This window comes from Colias philodice, chromosome 19 (assembly GCF_061535455.1).
Source record: "Colias philodice isolate Cphi_HAF_F1 chromosome 19, ilColPhil1 Martin Lab GWU primary, whole genome shotgun sequence".
In the NCBI taxonomy this organism is placed as follows: Eukaryota; Metazoa; Arthropoda; class Insecta; order Lepidoptera; family Pieridae; genus Colias; species Colias philodice.
In genome coordinates, this window is record NC_143104.1 from 10,090,452 (window position 1) to 10,109,556 (window position 19,105).

The following is a 19,105-nucleotide window of genomic DNA, read 5'->3' on the forward strand; positions in this document are numbered from 1 at the left end:
TACTTTTATCTTTCCGTTTCGCACTACCAAGATATTTATTTAACTCTGACTGATGTTCAGCCGAGTGAGGAATATGAGATCTATAAAAATTTAACATGCCTAAAAATCTTCTAAGTTCTTCTATAGTACTAGGCTTAGGAAAATCTAAAATTGCTTTAACCTTGTCTTCGAGTGGCTTAATGCCCTCGGTAGAAACTTCATAACCTAAAAACTCTAATTTTTGCTGACCAAAACTACATTTAGAAAAATTGATAGTTATACCGAATTGATTAAAACGTTCAAAAACTTGCTCTAAATGTTCTCTATGCTGAATTTCTGATTCTGAACTGATAATGACGTCATCGATAAAAATAAATAAGAAATCTAAACCTTTTAAGACTGTTTCTTGCATGAAACGTTGGAAAGTTTGCGCAGCATTTCGCAAACCAAACGGCATACGCATAAATTCAAATAAACCAAAAGGTGTAATAACTGCTGTCTTTTTTATGTCATTTTCTGCAACCGGCACAGAATTATAGGCTCTATTAATATCTAATTTAGAGAAAATTTTCTTATTACCCAAAATATATGTAAAATCATGTAAACGTGGTACTGGATAACGATCTGGCTTCGTAATTGCATTTAAACGTCTATAATCACCGCAAGGCCTAATATTACCATCTTTTTTAGAAACTATATGTAGTGGACTTGCCCAAGAACTACTACTCGGTCTACAAATCCCTAACTCTTGCATAACAATAAATTCATTTTTAGCCTTTACGTACCTGTCAGGAGGAAGCTGCCTCGCTCTCGCATGCACCGGCGGTCCTGTCGTCTCGATATAGTGACAAACATCGTGTTTTGGCGTCTCTTTGTAAGAAATAGGTTTAGTTAAATCAGGGAATTTATTCAATAAATCGGAATATGGACATTCCATAATAGTTTTTAAAGTGGGCACAGTAGAATTTGAGATATTTCCCTTAGTACTCAAATTAGTTACTTGATCAATCAATCTACGTCCGTTTAAATCAATTAATAATTTATGATTAGCTAAGAAATCCGCACCAATAATTTGTTGCTTTACATCCGCTAATATAAAAATCCAACGGAACGGTCGTCTCAGACCCAAATCTAGAGACAAAAAATGAATACCATATGTTTTAATTTCCGTTCCATTAGCAGCAAATAATTTATATTTATTACCTTCTGCATAAACCTTACCATACACCACACTACGCGGGATGACGGACACATTTGCACCACTATCAACTAAAAAGTTTAGTCCTGAATTTCTGTCCAAAACACTGAGACGGTTATTTATGTAGACTCGGTCGCAGGCACCCGTCGCTGGCTGCACCGATGCTAGTTTTCCGCTGGTCTCTCACGCTGACTAGGTTTCCAGTTGCACGGTTTCACACATTTCGTCGCTTTGTTTATTTATTTATTTATTTATTAATTCTTTATTGCTTGCTATTGAAAGTTACAATAAAACTTAACCTAGGAATACATACAAACAATTGGCGGTCTTATCGCTATGCAGCGATTTCTTCCAGACAACCAGACGTACGGAGAGAAATTAAATTAAAGGAAAGGAGTAGGGCAGAGCAATTAGCAAAAATATATAATATAAGTATTAACATAATATAGGTATAACACAGACACAATAATATAAAATATACATAATAAATAAATACAATATAATACATATATTAAATACATATATATATTTACAATCGAATAAAAGAAATAAAAATACATAATAGTAAACATAACGGAGTATATAATATTAAGTACAGCAAGAAAGGTGATAATTGCGTAACATTACTTTAAAACTATTTAAGGACTGTGCATTCTTTATAGGTCCAGGTAAAGCATTCCACAATTTGATTGCCTGAACGGTAAACGAATTATCGTAGAAGCTTGTGAGATGTGGTGGCATTCGTAGTCGAAGCATTTCGGTAGACCGAACAAGTACATCGTTGTTGCCTCTAAACACAAATTTTTCTTTAAGATATTCCGGCATTTTTGGACAAAACAGAACCTGGTAAAGAAGATGCAGCACGTGTGCATCCCGGCGAAATCGGATCGGTAGCCATTTGAGTTTAGACCGAAACTCAGATACGTGGTCGTATTTCCGTAGACCAAATATGAATCGTATACAAAGATTTTGTAGACGATCAAGCTTGTTTAATTGGTCCACGGTGATATTGACAAAACTTACATCGGCGTAGTCGAGTATGGGCAAGAGAAGGGATTGTGCTAACAGAATTTTGGTTGGGAGAGGGAGGAAATTTTGTAAGCGTCGCAAAGAAGCAACTGTGGCATAAACTTTCTTACTTACCTGTTTGATGTGATGCCTCCAGGATAGAGTATTATCGAAGTATACCCCAAGGTTCCTTACAGTTTCGCTATAGGGAATTGCGATACCGTCAACGATAATAGGCGGGAGGTTCACCCAATTAACCCTTGCAATTAAAGAAGGACTACCAATAATTATAACCTGAGTTTTTAACGGATTTACTTTCAGGCCATATGCCGAGCTAAAGTTAGGTTCCAATAGGATGGTCCTGGGAGGTGATGCGAATGCAAAGAGCCCGTGGTGGGGTGGTGACAAGGAAGACCAGCGAGGTAGGGATGTGTCTGCTGTACTGGAAGCAATGGGTATGCACATACTCAATACCGGGGACATCCCGACATTCGATACCATCAGAGGGGGGAAAAGATACTCCAGCTACGTGGATGTGACAGCATGCTCCGACGATCTGCTGAACCGAGTGGGCGACTGGAGAGTAGAGGAGGGTCTCACGAGCTCGGACCACAACGGCATATCATTCGGCATCAGACAACAGAAATCCACAGGCACGAACATAATACGAACTACACGCATATTTAACACACGCAAGGCAAACTGGACTCAGTTTCATGAGAAACTGACCCAGCTGATGTCAGACGGACAATTGACTTCACACGACATAGACACGATACACAGCACACAACAAATAGACGAGGTAATAGACAGATACACACAAGCAATCACACACACATGCAGAGACACAATGCCGACCAAAAAACACACACAGAAATTCACCTTGTCGTGGTGGAATGATGAGCTCGCGCAGATGAAAAAGGAAGTTGCCACGAGGAGACGCAGGATCCGCAACGCAGCACCTGTACGCAGAGACCGCGTTGTTGGATTGTATTTGGAACAAAAGGAGAAGTATGAAAAGGCGGTGAAAGATGCGCAATGTGAGAGCTGGAAGGAGTTTTGCCGGAAACAGGATAGGGAGGGGGTCTGGGAGGGCATCTACAGGGTGCTGAACAGGGCCACAGGGAGAGTGGAGGATCTGCCCCTTACGAGGTGCGGTGAAACCCTCAATGCCCGAAGCTCTGCGGAACTGTTGGCGGAGACCTTCTACCCCGTGGACCTGGAGAGTGGTGAAAGTGAGGAGCAACGTTTGACGCGCCGGCGGGCGAAGTCCTTGGACACCGAACCGCCGACGGGTCCGGACGATCCTCCTTTCATCATGGAGGAGTTGAAGGGAGCCGTTAGGTCCTTCAATCCCAAGAAGGCCCCCGGGGCGGATGGCCTCACGGCCGACATCTGCCAGCACGCTGTAGATTGTAACCCGGAGTGGTTCCTTGCGCTGTTGAACAAGTGCCTCACTGTCGCCTACTTCCCCAAACAGTGGAAGTGGGCGACTGTGGTGGTGCTGAGAAAGCCGGGCAGGGAATCATACCGGGTACCGAAAGCCTATCGACCGATCGGTCTCTTACCTGTTCTCGGCAAAATCTTCGAAAAGATGTTGGTCGCCCGACTCAGGTTCTACTTGCTGCCCAAAATAAGCCCCCATCAGTATGGTTTCATGCCACAGAGGAGCACCGAAGACGCCCTCTATAGACTAGTGAACCATATCAGAAATAAGAGGGAGGAGAAGAAGATTTCTGTTGTGGTTTCGCTGGACATAGAGGGAGCTTTCGACAGCGCCTGGTGGCCAGCCATAAAGGTGCGGTTGGCCGAAGTTGGGTGTCCGGTGAACTTGAGGCGGGTGATTAGCAGCTACCTGAGTGAAAGGGGAGTGAATGTAAGGTATGCAGGTGTGGAAGTGAGTAGGGAAACCAACAAGGGGTGCGTACAGGGGTCCATAGGTGGACCGCTCCTGTGGGACCTCTTGTTGGATCCCCTGCTGTGGATGTTAGAGGAGATGAAAGTGTTCTGTCAGGCGTTTGCCGACGACATAGTGTTAGTGTTTGATGGAGATACGGGTTTAGAAATAGAGGTCAAGGCAAACCGCATATTAGGAATAATTGACGAATGGGGTGTCAGAAATAAGCTGAAATTCGCGCCACATAAGACGTGTGCCCTGCTCTCGACACGAAGACTAAAATATGACAAGCCACGACTTACAATGGGTAGTGTGGACATCCAGTATTTCGATAATATTAAAATACTGGGTCTTATTATTGACGGCGGCCTGACATTCAACGATCATGTTGGGAACGTTTGCAAGAAGGCAATCGCCCGCTACAAGCTATTAGCGAGAGCAGCCAGAGTAAGTTGGGGGCTTAACCCCCAAGTAGTTAAGACTATATATATCGCAGTTATAGAACCGACTATCTTGTATGCATCAGCAGCGTGGGCACCCACAGCGGAAAAGATGGGGGTCCAAAAGAGGCTTAACACCGTTCAACGGGGTTTTGCCTTGAAGATCTGCAGAGCATATCGGACTGTCTCCCTGAACTCTGCGATGCTGTTGGCTGGGATTCTCCCTCTTGATCTCAGGATACTCGAAGCTTCGAGGCTTTATGAGATCGGGAGGGGTGTGTCGCACCCGGCGGTGTTGAGGGACAGGGAGGTGGAACGAATGGCACCCGCGATTGAGGACCCACATCCGGCAGAGCAGGTAGAGCTGGGGTTCGGCTTGGTAGATGAGGACACCTATGCCGACGTGGTTGACAGCCACGTCCACAGGGTCTATACGGACGGCAGCAAGATTGAGGGTCGCGTCGGAGCCGCCCTTTCCGTATGGAAAGGTGAGGCCGAGACAAAGGCCGTTAAGCTTGCGTTGCCACCGTATTGTACCGTCTATCAGGCTGAGCTCCTAGCGCTCAAAAGAGCAGTAGACATAGCCTGCAAGAGCGGAGCGGCAAAGGTCGGTGTCTTCAGCGACTCCAGATCGGCGCTCCAGGCGGTTACCCTGAGTTCCCGTCATCCCCTGGCTGTGCAAACACGGGCGGCCCTCCGAAACGCTGCATTGCAGAGGCGGGAGGTCTCCCTGTTTTGGATTAAGGCGCACGCGGGGCTTAAGGGGAACGAACGGGCAGACGAGTTAGCCAAGGAGGCCGCTCTGGGGTTGAGGAGGAAACCGGATTACGATCTGTGTCCTGTTTCATTCGTCAAGCGTATTTTGAGACAGGATACGATCAGCGAATGGGATAGGAGATACGATGTAGGAGGAACGGCCGGAGTCACGAAGCTCTTTTTCCCAAGCGCTGCTGCTGCATACAAGGTAGTCGGGAAAATAAACATCACACACCACACCACACAAGTACTGACTGGTCACGGCGGATTCGCCTTCTACTTGAACAGATTCAAGCTGAAGGATAATCCGTCGTGTCTATGTCAGCCTGGAGTTGAGGAGACGGTTCCTCACCTGTTACTCGAGTGCCCAATTTTTGCAAGCAATAGATATGCTATTGAACAAAGATTGGGCATGGCGATGACGGGTGAGAATCTGCCTTCTGCCCTGGGGGATAAGTGTAGGGATGCGTTCTTACAATATTGTAAGCATATTGTAGTCGTAGTTAACCAAAGAAATAGTGTGTGATATTAGTTTAACTGTGATAAGTATAGGATTAAGTTGAGTGTTTTTGTGCCGTGTTTGTAATTTAATTTAAGTTCTTATAATTTTAATTGTACATTATTTATATTTATATGTTACCAGTATGTTAATATTTCTAAAAATTGAACAAAAAAAAAAAAAAGCAAAAAAAGTCTCTGGACTATAATCCAGAGGTGGCGCGAACACCCTGTGATGACGGGTGCCTTTATAAAAAAAAAAAAAAAAAAAAAAAAAAAAAGTTAAAATGCTATGCAAATCCTTGTTAGTTGAATTGATAGCCTGGTGTAAATCGTCAAGGGTTGATTGGGTGTAGACTTGGAGATCGTCGGCATACATGTGGTAGTCGCATGAGAGTTTACTTGAAATAGTGTTAATGAAAATGGAAAATAGTAAGGGGGACAAGACCCCGCCTTGAGGAACACCAGCACTGACATCACACCACGATGATACAACCTCATCTATGCATATTCGCTGACGTCGCCCGTGTAAATAACTGGAGAACCAGTCAACTACAGGAGTCGATATGTTGAGGCAGCGCAGTAGACTTAGAAGCACATCATGGTCCACAGTGTTAAAAGCATTACTAAAATCTAGTAATGTTAAGACAGTGAGCTTCTTATTGTCCATCCCGTATCGAATGTCGTCGGTAATCTTGACTAGTGCAGTGGTCGTACTATGACCGGAGCGGAAACCGGATTGGAAAGGATTAAGAAGATTGTGCAGGTTGAGGAACCGTTGCAGTTGTTCGTGCACTAATCTTTCAAGGATTTTTGAAAGAAATGTCAGGATAGATATAGGACGGTAGTCAGAATAGGAGGATGGATTAATTTTCTTGGGCAAAGGTATAACATGGGAATCTTTCCAAGACTTAGGAAATGTACTTGAGGATAAAGAAAAGTTAAGGATGTTTGTTTTTATATTTGTAATGGTATTTACAAAGCCAATTGGGATTATGCCTTTGATTATGTTGAAATCTACCTCTTGACCTGGATCGTGACCTCGTTCTAAAATTTTGTGTATTATTTCTTGTTTCCAATCTTCTCAGTCGATTACTTAATTTTTCTATATCACCAATCAAATTATTTTCTGGACTGTTGCTTAAACTGGACTGTTGAACTGCTGATACCGAGTTTAAGGGTGTCATACTCTCCATAACTTTATCTGCAATTGATGCCAAAATATCTTCACTTTTACTCTCGGAAACGGCTAACACAGCTCTTATTGCCGGCGGTAATAAATTTTGCCATAAAACTAGAAGTGTTTCTGTTGTTACTCGTCCACGCGCCAAATCTTGCATTTTCCTCATTAATTGTGACGGTTTTTGATCACCCAATTCCATTTCGCCGATTAATTTTTTTATTTGTCTATCTTCCGATTCTTCAAAAATTTGTAATAATCTTCTTTTTAATTTTTCGTATTTTCCGGTCTCCGGCGGGCTAATTAAAATGTCTGTGACTTGTTCGATTACTTCTGGCGTTAATTTAGAAATTACTATTTTGTATTTCGCCTCATCTGACATTTTCTGTGGCGATAAAACTGCTTCCGTTTGAATAAACCATATTTTCGGCGATTTCTTCCAAAAATCTGGGATGCGGGACGTAATGGAGATTGACGATAAACTTGCAAATTCTTCTTTAACGGGTTCCATGGTGATATTAAATTTTTATATGTAGATTTTATGTGTTATTAAATTTTATTTATTTATTTAAATTTTACCGCTGCCACCGCCCTGTAGTTTCTTCTTGAGTTGTCCGTATATATAATTATTATATATTAATTTTGAATATTTATTCTCCCTACTACACACTCACATCGATATAATATTACGTCGATACAGCTGTCGTCGAGATCACGTCGGGGTCACCAATTTAGTGTAGCTGTGTGTAGGGAGATGAAATTAAAGATAGCGGCCAATTAAATTTTATATTTCTTCTAAATTACACAAAAATATACTATATAATTTTATTAACTACAATACGTGGGTCGGTGGCTCGCCACCGACCCACGTATGTGTTGTAGTTACGGGACAACTGAGGGCGACGCTATGTGACTGTGCGACGCGACCGAAAATCCTGCGTCAGCACAGCACCTACATAGTGATACTCCTAAAATTTCTAACCAATTATTCCCAGGTCTACTAATGCAGTACCAAGATGAGTTAGAAGAAGAAAAGAAAGCGGAAGACCAGGACTTCCAGGGTTCAGAATCGGATACGGACTGGAGCGGACTTGCAAGGAGTGTGGAAACTAGTACCTCCTCCCAGAGGGGGAGGAAGACTTATAGGGGAGGGGTGAGGAAGAGGTAAATATATGAATAAGCATATAATGGGTTAAGGGCTGATTTTTCAATCCTTGGTTAAAACTTATTCATAGAATAACGTATTAAACTACCATTTATGAAATGTATTCTAATTGCCAGTATTTGACAGTTTACAGGTGACATTTTAATATTATCGTGTAATACTTTATTGGATGGATAATTTTTATCCAAGGATTGAAAAATCGGCCCTAAATATAATAACAACTAAATTTCTTTCAAATTGTCAGAAATAGGCTAAATTTAATTACGACGACATGGTAGGAACCAGCTTTTAAATCAATTATTATTTTATACTGACGTTGAATTTGATATTTTTGGTTTTACGGCATTCAAATGCTTTATAAATATAAATTTATAAAGAATAGGCGCGAAAGGATGCGGGTTCGTGTCCCGCCTCGTGATCAACAAATTTTTTCTATTCTCTATAAATTTATATATACTGACGTAATAAAATAAAAACTGTTTCACGCTGTGTCGTTAATTAGAAAAGTCTGCCTTATATTCGTGCAAGCATAGTTTTGTGTCCGACAATTTATGACAAATTGAGTCTAGTTGATTTTTGTACCTTAATATGTAGTAAGTTAAAACACAATCATAATAATAGTATAGTATAGGATCTTCTCCAATTTTATCTTGAATAGAAAGAGACAAAGATAACATTACCCTTCCAATCCCCATTCTTACATATTAAAGGGTTTTTCCTTCCCTAATTTCCAGATATAAACGCAAAAAGACACCATCGTCAGCTAAGAAGAAGGCATATAGAGGAGCCTTCACAGCGAGAGGCAGGTCTGCTGCCAGGGGGGCGGCTAAAAGTGGTGAGATTCTATACGTATTAGTACATACTGTATAGTTCCGTACATAAGGGGTAATAACGGGACCATTACAGAGACTTGGCTGTCTGTCTGTCCGTATGTATCGTGTCATAACAACAAAACCGGAAAAAATATTTCCTCTTTGTATCATATTTCAATCAATTATGTACTAAAAGAGATTTTATCCTTAAATTTATGTGGATGAAAGCGCGGGGCACAGCTGAAGTGAAGTGAAGTCCCATGTCCCCTAGTGGGGTAAGGGGCAGATGCATTATACATCTGTTTCACTGATCGTTTTTTTAGGGACAAGTAGGTGATCAGCCTTCTGTGTCCTACCAGACCGAGACATTTTTTTTTCTTCGTCTCTACCGGGAATCGAACCCAGGACCCCTCGGTGCTACGCTCACGCGTCAACCACTGTACCAAGGAGGCGGTCCGCTAGTTTTTAATAAAATATTACATGTTACTAAAGAAATATTGTTTCCTGTAGGTACTTCGGGAGGCACAAAGCTGGGCACTATGCCTATACCGAAAACCAACACGGCATCGAACCCGAGACCAGGCGTTTTCAATCCCTCCAAATTTAAACTATAACCTTTGCACAATTGTTATTTTTACGATCTTTTCTTTTAACAGAAGAAAAAGGTCTTTTTAATTATTTTGATAAAGTTTATTCAAAATGGTAATGCTGTTTTTGATTGAGTTTTTTATCAATTACTTGAAAGCTGTGATTATTTAATTATAATTTTTTTATCTTACGTATTCGTCAATGTTATTTTGTGTACATATTATGATAATGCTCAGTGTTAATTAATAATAAAATATGATAAATAATAATTATTGTTAATAACTAAAGTGTTCAAAATAAAATTAATATTTTTGTAAAGCTGTTGTTTGATTCATATTTTTATCTATTGTTACAGAGATTACAGATTTTATAAATTAATAAACTATCTTCCAAATCCTCTTAGTTATAAAATAGAATAAAAAAAATTACTATTTTTTCCCCTCATATTTTCTATAACGACTAAATAAGCATTCGATAAACCTTGTTATATAAAAACAAGACTTTAGTTGCGTAGTAGTAGTGACGATAATACAAGTAAAAACTAAAATAAATACAAATCACACAAAACGATAAGAAAACGAATTGAATATATAACCACTTTTGTGGTATTTTTATTTTGAATGTTATACATATAGGTCATAATTATATAAATGAAGTTAAAGGCATAACGAAAAATAAAACAAAGCACTATGTTTAAAATGTTTATTTATCTCAAAAAAATACATTATTCACAAAAAGCAATCGATACGAAACAATATCACCGATTGGTACAATTTTACAAATAGGTAAATATAATTCAATGATTATTATTAAAGGCGATCTATAAAATCAGAAACACTTACACAAATTTACAAAAACAGTAAATTTATACAATACTTTGATCAACATGTATAATGATTTTCATGGCGGCTCCACTCTTTGCTAGTTCGAATGCTTCTTTGGCCTCATTTAATGGGTAGTGGTGGGTGATGAACGATTTGAGATCTAATCTACCGGTGGATACAGCGGCTAATGCTGAGGGATATCTAGAAAATAGTTAAATAATTATTAATTAGAGGATTTAAAACGTGAATAAAAAATTAACAACGTGTTAAAATTAACTACCCATGTAATACGCGTCTTGATAGTTGCTCAAAAATGATTGTGTCACAGAACACAGAAAATATACTAGGTAGGTAATGTTTACTGAGGTTTTTTTTTAATATCTCTCTCTACATTCTAAAAGTGCGTGTATCATAGAAATCAAATTAAGGTAAAAATAAAAATGTTCTAAGATTTAAGTTGTAGTCTATACGCGTAGTTAAGTTCGCTTAGATGCCCGGTAAAGCTATTAAAAATGACATACCTAGACGAAAACAATGGAAGAGAATAACAGTTTTAAACTTTTACATTTACAATTATTTGATACTTACGAGTTCAGAAGTCGATACGCGCCGATAATATTGACTTCCCGCAGCAGCGCTCCCGACAGAGGCACTTGCACCATTTCCTCACCAATACCAACCACGAGCACCGTTCCACCCGTTCGAGTTACCTATAAAATACACGTTTGGTTTAATTTTTATCATGACAAATATTATAGTTATATTTTTGTGTGAGAACTGTATAACAGTAACAAAAAGGATCGATTTCATAGCATTCTGCTTAGCCTATCTGCTTATAAAATCAAGTCACGACTTCTTAGATACGCATTTTCTTTAACTAGATAGTTTATAATTTTATTGTTTGTTGACAGTTACTGAACTTACCATCAAAGCTACTCTTTGTGCTGAAGCGAATCCACACGCATCTATACTAATATTAGGATTTGTCCCCATTATTTCCAATATTTTGTCAACAACTTCTTGATCTGATAGGCCTTTGACCATAAGTGTGTAGTCGACACCTAATTGGCGAGCTGTTTCTAATCGAGATTCCACTACATCTATAAAAAGTAAATTACAAAAATTATGCTATGGTTTAATCAGTAAATTAATCTGTAGTTTAACTGTCACTAAAACAGTATATTTATTATAGGTATATATTAGATTTATAAATACGCTCAGTCGCTCACCTAAAGTTCATATCATATCATATCAAAATCAGATATAAATAAAAATTCGACTAGGTAGTGATTTTAAATAATATAACAGAGATCTCTTGGTTAGGTTCAACAACTGACGCCAGATTGACATTGAAGCCTTTTCTACCTAGTACTAGACTATTAGGTACTATTTATTCCCATGTTTATTGCGGTTGAAAAACGTTTTTTAAAAACTGCATTTGATTACCAGTCATCAAAATCTTAGCAGCGCCCATAGCTTTCGCAGTCATAGCGCACAGAACTCCAATAGGGCCCGCTCCGAATATCACGATGTTGGAACCGAGTTTGACGCCCGCGCGAGTGCAGGCGTGTATCGCAATGGCGAGCGGCTGCACTGCCGCTGCTTCTTCCATACTAACGTTATCTGGTATTCTGATGAAAATGATAGGTTTCTATGGTAATATTAGCTACGTTCTTCAATAAACTTTTTCTATCTTGTGAAAGTTGCATTAAAATTCGTTCAACAATTCTATAGATTAATCAGGACAAACATAAAAAAACGACTATCGTCTTGCTATTACACGTATGATAAAAGCTAAAAACTTTATTATGAAATAACAGACAAACACACGAATTAACTTATCTGTTTGAAAAAATACCGCAAACAAGCTTTTGCATTGGTAAGAGTAACACCCCTGACAGACGTACGAGTAAGTACGCGTACTTGTGGCTCGACGACCTTTTTCGCTCGTGTGTCACCCCAAGTACGCGTACTTAAAAACCGTCGAGTAAGTTCGTTGACGATCCAACATGTTTGAAATTTTACTCGTAGCCCGCCTTCGCTCGCACGTCTGTCACCGCCGCGAGCCGCGAGTCGCGAGCCTGTCTAGCAATAATAGGTGTTACTAAGTGCAAAAGTTCAATTAATTTCGTCTTCTTCTTTTAGTTTTATGAAAATAATTTAATATAATTAATATGAATGAATATAATATAATTGAATATTGGCGAAGGTATCTTTGAATCACGCCAAGGAAGTTTCACTCCTGACGCGTGGGCTCGGCGCACACGCTCTTTTTTTGTAAAGTACCCTCAAAATATAATAGTAAAAACGAAAATATATCCTTCAATTTTTGAACATTTATTTTGTTAGAATGCTATTTACTTAAAAATAAGTGCTGGTTATTAAATTAAAAATGTCTATATTTAATTCCTGAATAACATAAAATTCCCTCTGTTGATGACATAGAGACATTCGATATCGGTGACGCGCGAGAAGCTACTGACCAAGCTCTTGCGTGTGTCACCGACGTCGAGCCGAGTAAGTACGCGAACTTTAAAACCGCGGTTTTAAAGTTCCTACGTCTATCAGCCCTTTAAGACCAGTGACATATCACACTAGCGGATTGCGAGCGGTTTCAAAGCGGAGCGGGTGCGCAACGAATACGTTGCGGTTGCGCAGCGAATTCGTTGCGGACGCGTGGCAGATGCGCAACGTTTACGTCGCAGTCATGTACACTCATTAACAAAATGGAATCCGTGCTGGTTGTTACTTATAACTTGTGATAGTATAATAATTATGAGATCATTATTTTTTACGAGTTTCATAACATGTTAATGTTTAGGGTATTGTTTTATCTATTAAATCTTGGTCGAAATGCAATCAGATAACTTAATTGCTCATTAAGAAAGTTCATTAGTGAAATAAATGTTAAAGCTCCTTAACTAAAACAGGGCTATCTTATTATTAGATAAATAGCAGTGAATAGAAAATTTTATCAAGCAACCAGCAACTCACTATCACTTTGCTCATAATTAGGTTCACAAAATCTCTTTATAACATACGTTGCTATGGGAGAGATTATACTGGTCAGTCGTTACATACTTTTGGAATGTATGGTACATTCTAAAAGTCCTAGTAATTCAATTTTATAGCACCTTTTTTTAACAACTCCAGTTGTTATTACATCTTTAGTTAACTGTTAAGTAAGTGCATTTCCACAGTACGGTTAAAAAATTGAGTGCTACAGAAACGATGGAAATATTGAATGGAAGTTAGGCAAGGCGGAAGGGCTGGCTTTTGTGCGAGAGTATACAAAATGACGCGTCCGCAACGAATTCGCTGCGCAACCGCGGCGTGTTCGTTGCGCGCCCGCAACGTATTCGTTGCGCACCCGCTCCGCTTTGAAACCGCTCGCAATCCGCTAGTGTGATATGGCACTAAATCATAATATATATAGGGTAAACTCACCTAATTATGTGACTCACTTAATTCGGAGATACAACGTTTGGACTCTTTTACAGCGTTATAGGAGTAAAATCCAATACATTAAAATTAACCCTATGGTATGGTAATAAAGCTTCTTTTCGTGTACAAATTTTTGTTAAAATCGTGCGGGTGAGATAGTAACAATCACGGGATTTGTCACTGCGCCCGCCATGTTTGACGTTTCACCGGTAGCGTGCAACTGTGCTGTCATTATTTAATTAATTTTAAATAGAAAAGGTGAGTGTAAGTTCATGATACTTTGACAATTAATTGTTAAAAACATATTCTTGTTGATACCGATAAAGGTTTTAGTAATTTTTCATTTGTTTTTGCATAATACCTTATTTCCTGGGTTCAAAAAGTTAACGATTTTCAAGATTGCAACTCAAAACAGTGTCACCGAATTAACCAAGCAAATTTTTATTATTTTCAATTCGTGTATAAATAATTGTTTTTAGTACGTATACGTTAGTCGTTAAAGTCAGAAAATATTTATTTTTACTCAGGTTTAAAAGTAGGATCGCTTTCAAGCATTTTAAAAAAGTCCGTAATTTTTTTTATCACATAATTAAGTGAGTTATTTTTTTTATTTTAGACAGCATGGAGGAAGACAAAAATAAAAATAGAAAATATAATGAAACAACGCTGACATCCGCAATTCAAAATATTCTGCAGTCAAAAATGAGTCTGTACACTGTTCACACAAACAGTAATTATAAAGTCCAATATTATTTTTTTATGGTTCCCCTCTTTTGATATTTTCTCATTGATAAATAAATACATAATTATTACTTTCAATATGTTTATATTTTTTATTAATTGTATTTTTTTTTTACTTTTGTGTTAAAAATAATAAATACTCACTTAATTCGGTTATAACAGAATTAGAGAAGTACTATCACCGAATTATGGTGATTGTCACAGAATTAGACAAGTCATCGCGGTTTGATTAAGCTCATTTTACGCTGAGTTAATTCATATGTGTTAAGATTACACTTGCTCCATTTGATAAATAGAAGATTGATTAATGTTCCTATTAAAAATAAAAATAAAATTTATAAAGTTTAACCTGTTTTTTTTTTCATATTCTGTTTTGTCACAGAATTAGATGAGTTGACTATACTTCCTTTGATAGCAAGTAGCAATAACGTTGATATAGGTAAACCAGAATCTGATGGCAAATTGGGAAATCAAAATTTTGAGTGTGCAACCCTAGGGAAAATGGACTGAACGATCTTGATACTTACTGCTTATTTTTTATTTTGTCCTCAACATCATTAGTCATATTACATAAGTGAACAATACTGTACTCAATAATGAGATATCCACTTAATATTATGTAGGTACATACTTACATGTATAATATACATATTACTTTTATCTATGTAATACATACTATTATTTACACATACCTATATTTGTATATTCATTATCATTATGCCATGTAAAAATATGGATATGATAATGATAATGTAGATCAAAACTAGATTGCTAATATTTTTTTATAAAATAAAATAAAAATAAAATAAAACTATGTTTATTTTCGTAAGTATAAGATACACACATTATAAAATTGACTTGGACAGCTTGGACTTGACGAATAGCCGTATTGGAAACTCCTGTAATAAGTTTTCATAAAATTATATTGTAGGTAAGTAATCAACAAACAATATTATAGTAGCTACTTATAATATTTTTTATTTTAAGTATCAAAACGGGTAAATCCAACTTACCAATAAAATATTCAAAATTGAAAATTGTGATGTGTTTGACCCTTCTTCATCGAATGTTTTTCTATACACATTATAAACAACACCTCTTGCTTGTGATCGCAGCGGCTTTTTCGACATTTTTGAAGATTTTTTAGACAAAATCCTAAAAATTATTCATCAATTGCAAAGAAGACAAATAATTTGACAACCAATTTGATAGTTGTCAAATAAAATTGCCATATGAAAATCTTTTATTTCGTAAATATAAATATGCCATCAGATTCTGGTAGACCTATATAGGTATTGTATTAAATTTTAATATGCCCATAATCATTTCGATACAAAACAAATAGTGCACGTTCAATGTGTAACTTCACCTGTGTGATCAAAGCAAATGTTGACTTATCACGATAGCAACTAAAATTGTCTTCCAAGTGCCTTAAACTTCTGTTTCAACCACATTTTTGAAGTGAAACTTCTTTATCGGGGTTGGACAAAAATTTTGTGTAACATTTTTGCGTTACGTTACGCCGTACGCGTGACATTTTTGCGTTACGCCGTACGCGTGACATTTTTGCGTTACGCCGTACGCGTGACATTTTTGCGTTACGCCATACTCGTGACATTTTTAAGGTCATAAAGAAGTTTCACTTCTTACGTATGTACTCTAGTACACGCATACATTTTTTATTTATTTATAAGTACTCGAAGCGATAAAATATAATTAAAACGATGAGGAATCGTCAAAAATTATACTACAAAAACAACATCAACAGTAGTAAATAATATGTAGTGTTCAAACTTCAAAGTGTTTTTAAATTCTAAATTAATACTCGCGAAAAAAAGGAACTACTGAATCTTACTTATGGCAAAAATCAGCAACATGTTTGTAATAAGTGCACAAGTTGCCATGTGCACTATTGGTGGAGCAATACTTCGGCTTATCACACAGGTTGTACCGGCCGGCGCGACAAAACTCGCAGGATCTACACGGCTGTGTCGGCTCGATGGCTACACGGTCGCCTGGCTTCAGGGATGTTACGTTTGCACCTACCTAGAAATTAAATAGTTCTCACATATTATATTTAGGCCACACATGTGGTTAATAACTTAATAAGTTATAATATTTCGTGTTTTCTAAAAACTGACTTACTATCTTATTTTTTATTCTACACGGTCAGTCGAACAAACATATATTCAGTTTTCGCAAAAAGTTTGAATTTTGAAACGTTTTTCAAATTTTCCTACGAAGATCCTTCGAGGATGTAACTCTGTAGTTATTAGGTACCTTCTAGAATTTTCTATACCTATATTTATATTAGGTACCTTCAAGAATATATTTCAAAAGCCCTTACTTGCGCTACAACACCAGCCCCTTCATGTCCCATGACCAGCGGCTCCGTGATCACCTCTAGGCCGCAGCGCCCCGTGGAATATATCTTCAGATCCGATCCGCATATTCCCACGCAAGCTACTTTTATTAAGACCTCTGAAAAGTTGTAAAAATATGAAATTCTCAACCCATTGATATAATATAAGAGCTATTCAGGTAGGTATATTAATTAGATTGACATTGTTTGGCAAAAACAAAACCACTGAACAGATTTTTACCTTTATATATTGTATTCTTTATATAAATTAGTCATTAGAAATCGGTTAAAGCTAGATACTATGGGGCATAAAAAATTTTCAAGGATGATAGTGGATTGTGATGGAAATATGATTGGTGCGCCGTGCGCGACATTCAGAAAAAAAGCTAGTGCAAACACTGAAACTTGAAACGTTTGAACTGCATACATACCTATTTACATAGTATTTATTTATTTTTATTTTCAATGCTTATCGATTTGTACCAACCCACTTTAGTATTTTTATTTACATGGTTCCTACAAACGACGAGTGTAGAAATTGTGTATAGGTAACCAATATGCATCATACACCTACCTAAGTAATAATTAACATCACATTGAAAATAAATATTCTAATTTTAAGGAATTAGCTCTCACCATTATCATTAATTGTAGGCACGGGATGATTTTCCTGCAAATAAAAGTTCGCTGAATAAAAAATAATAACTCGTTGGGAAGCATAGATTGGTACGAAAGTACCTACGCGTGCGTGGTTTTAGGGACTTAAAATTAATATAATTAACTTACAATTCTAAGGTCATAGGGTCCATGTAAAACAACAGCACAGTTTTCAACCATTTTGTCCAAACTTGATTTTGAAACTGAACCAAAAATAAACCGAATGATAACTTTAAACCATTTATCTCAGTAGGTATTTCATCTTCGTGTGTGTTTTGTCAATTAATTAAACTAACTGATGCTCGTGGTGCCGTATAAACCTAAATATTCTTAAAAGTTATTTCTTATTACTATATAATTAATTTAATTATCATGTAATAATAGGACCAATTTATCAGACTTTGCTGATAAATTAATGGGTCCTTATGAGGTAAGAAGTCACCCTGAGCTTCGTTTCTTTAACCTGCAGCCGTATCAAAAAAATCTTTAAATTCTTGATATGGTTCGATATATTTTAATCATAATTTAAATATTCAATACGTGTACAATATTTTACATACGTTCCTTTTTTGACCGGTAGAAAGGATTTCAGATTATCACGAATTTTAAATTAGATAAACAATTAACAATAAACACATACACAATTACCTACTTTGTGTTTGAAATCACAGAAATAGTGTCATCATCAATCCAATTGAGAAACTTTTGAAAAAAATTTAAACTAAAATTCAAAATAACGGTTAATAAATTCATAAATGAACAATGTAGCGGGCGAGAGTGTGTGTTGATAAATAAGCTAATCAGATATATTACGCAAATGTCTTCTATAAACACACAATTACACAACTAATTAAGATAAAAATTGTGTAATCATTAACAAGATTAATTTTAAACACGTCCTCGTTTATTTGATATTACATATATTATTTGAACTCTATGATAAAAAAATTTAAATGCACACCGAAGTTTTACGAAGTAATTCTGGCATTTATTAAAATAAACTTTTACAACTAAAAAATCATTAAGATTTAAATAATAATAAGAATAGCCTGCGGGCACGAAAGAGGCATCATCACATAGGTAGGTACTTTTGCGTTCAGGTAAAACTGAGTGTGTTAAGACAATTACATATTAAAGTTTTTAATAATTAATTTCCAAACTATACGGCGATTAGGATATTTCATAAGTTCATAACACTATCATTAAACGATAAACAAAAAAATCAGGTTAATATTTTGTCAATTTTCTCAATACAATTTTTAGATTGAATCAAATTGAGTGTGATAAACAACAAATAACAGTGGCCCCATAATACTGCCTTGAGGTACCTACCAGCGTCTTAGTTACCTATATAATCATGATTGAATTTTGAATGCGCTTTTCGAAGGTTTTTTTAAATACCCTCTCAAAGCCCTCTTTTTCTCTCAATTCTTGCCATCGCATGGCTTAGTGACATGCAATAATGTACTGGTTATGTTATCAAAAGCCACTCAAAGTTAATCACGAAAAGTCATGTGATCAACATATTAACGAATTGCAAATAGGTAAATGGCGAT

General features: G+C 37.0%; 3 protein-coding genes across 3 annotated transcripts in view; 1 reads left to right on the forward strand and 2 right to left on the reverse strand.

Annotated features, from left to right (window-relative positions):
- The window catches only part of Blm (Bloom syndrome helicase), a 29,549-nt gene extending 19,772 nt beyond the window's left edge, over window positions 1-9,777 (forward strand). Inside the window, exons 19-21 of the mRNA XM_089707315.1 lie at window positions 7,952-8,120; window positions 8,856-8,956; window positions 9,444-9,777. Coding sequence (XP_089563441.1) covers window positions 7,952-8,120; window positions 8,856-8,956; window positions 9,444-9,547 — 374 coding nt within the window. The 3' untranslated portion in view covers window positions 9,548-9,777. The remainder of the gene's footprint in view (window positions 1-7,951; window positions 8,121-8,855; window positions 8,957-9,443) is intronic.
- LOC149480154 (uncharacterized) lies at window positions 192-7,804 on the reverse strand. The gene is made up of 2 exons (XM_089707371.1): window positions 6,734-7,804; window positions 192-1,414 (listed from the first exon to the last, which is right to left on the reverse strand). Exons 1-2 carry the CDS (start codon window positions 7,465-7,467, stop codon window positions 1,342-1,344), a joined length of 807 nt encoding a protein of 268 aa, XP_089563497.1. The 5' UTR covers window positions 7,468-7,804; the 3' UTR covers window positions 192-1,341.
- A 492-nt stretch (window positions 9,778-10,269) lies between the features above and the next one.
- LOC149480155 (sorbitol dehydrogenase-like) lies at window positions 10,270-17,735 on the reverse strand. The gene is made up of 8 exons (XM_089707489.1): window positions 17,679-17,735; window positions 17,529-17,562; window positions 16,878-17,011; window positions 16,386-16,576; window positions 11,792-11,976; window positions 11,270-11,445; window positions 10,934-11,055; window positions 10,270-10,546 (listed from the first exon to the last, which is right to left on the reverse strand). The coding sequence occupies exons 1-8, from the start codon at window positions 17,727-17,729 to the stop codon at window positions 10,387-10,389; spliced, it is 1,053 nt and encodes a 350-aa protein (XP_089563615.1). The 5' UTR covers window positions 17,730-17,735; the 3' UTR covers window positions 10,270-10,386.
- Window positions 17,736-19,105: the final 1,370 nt, after the last annotated feature.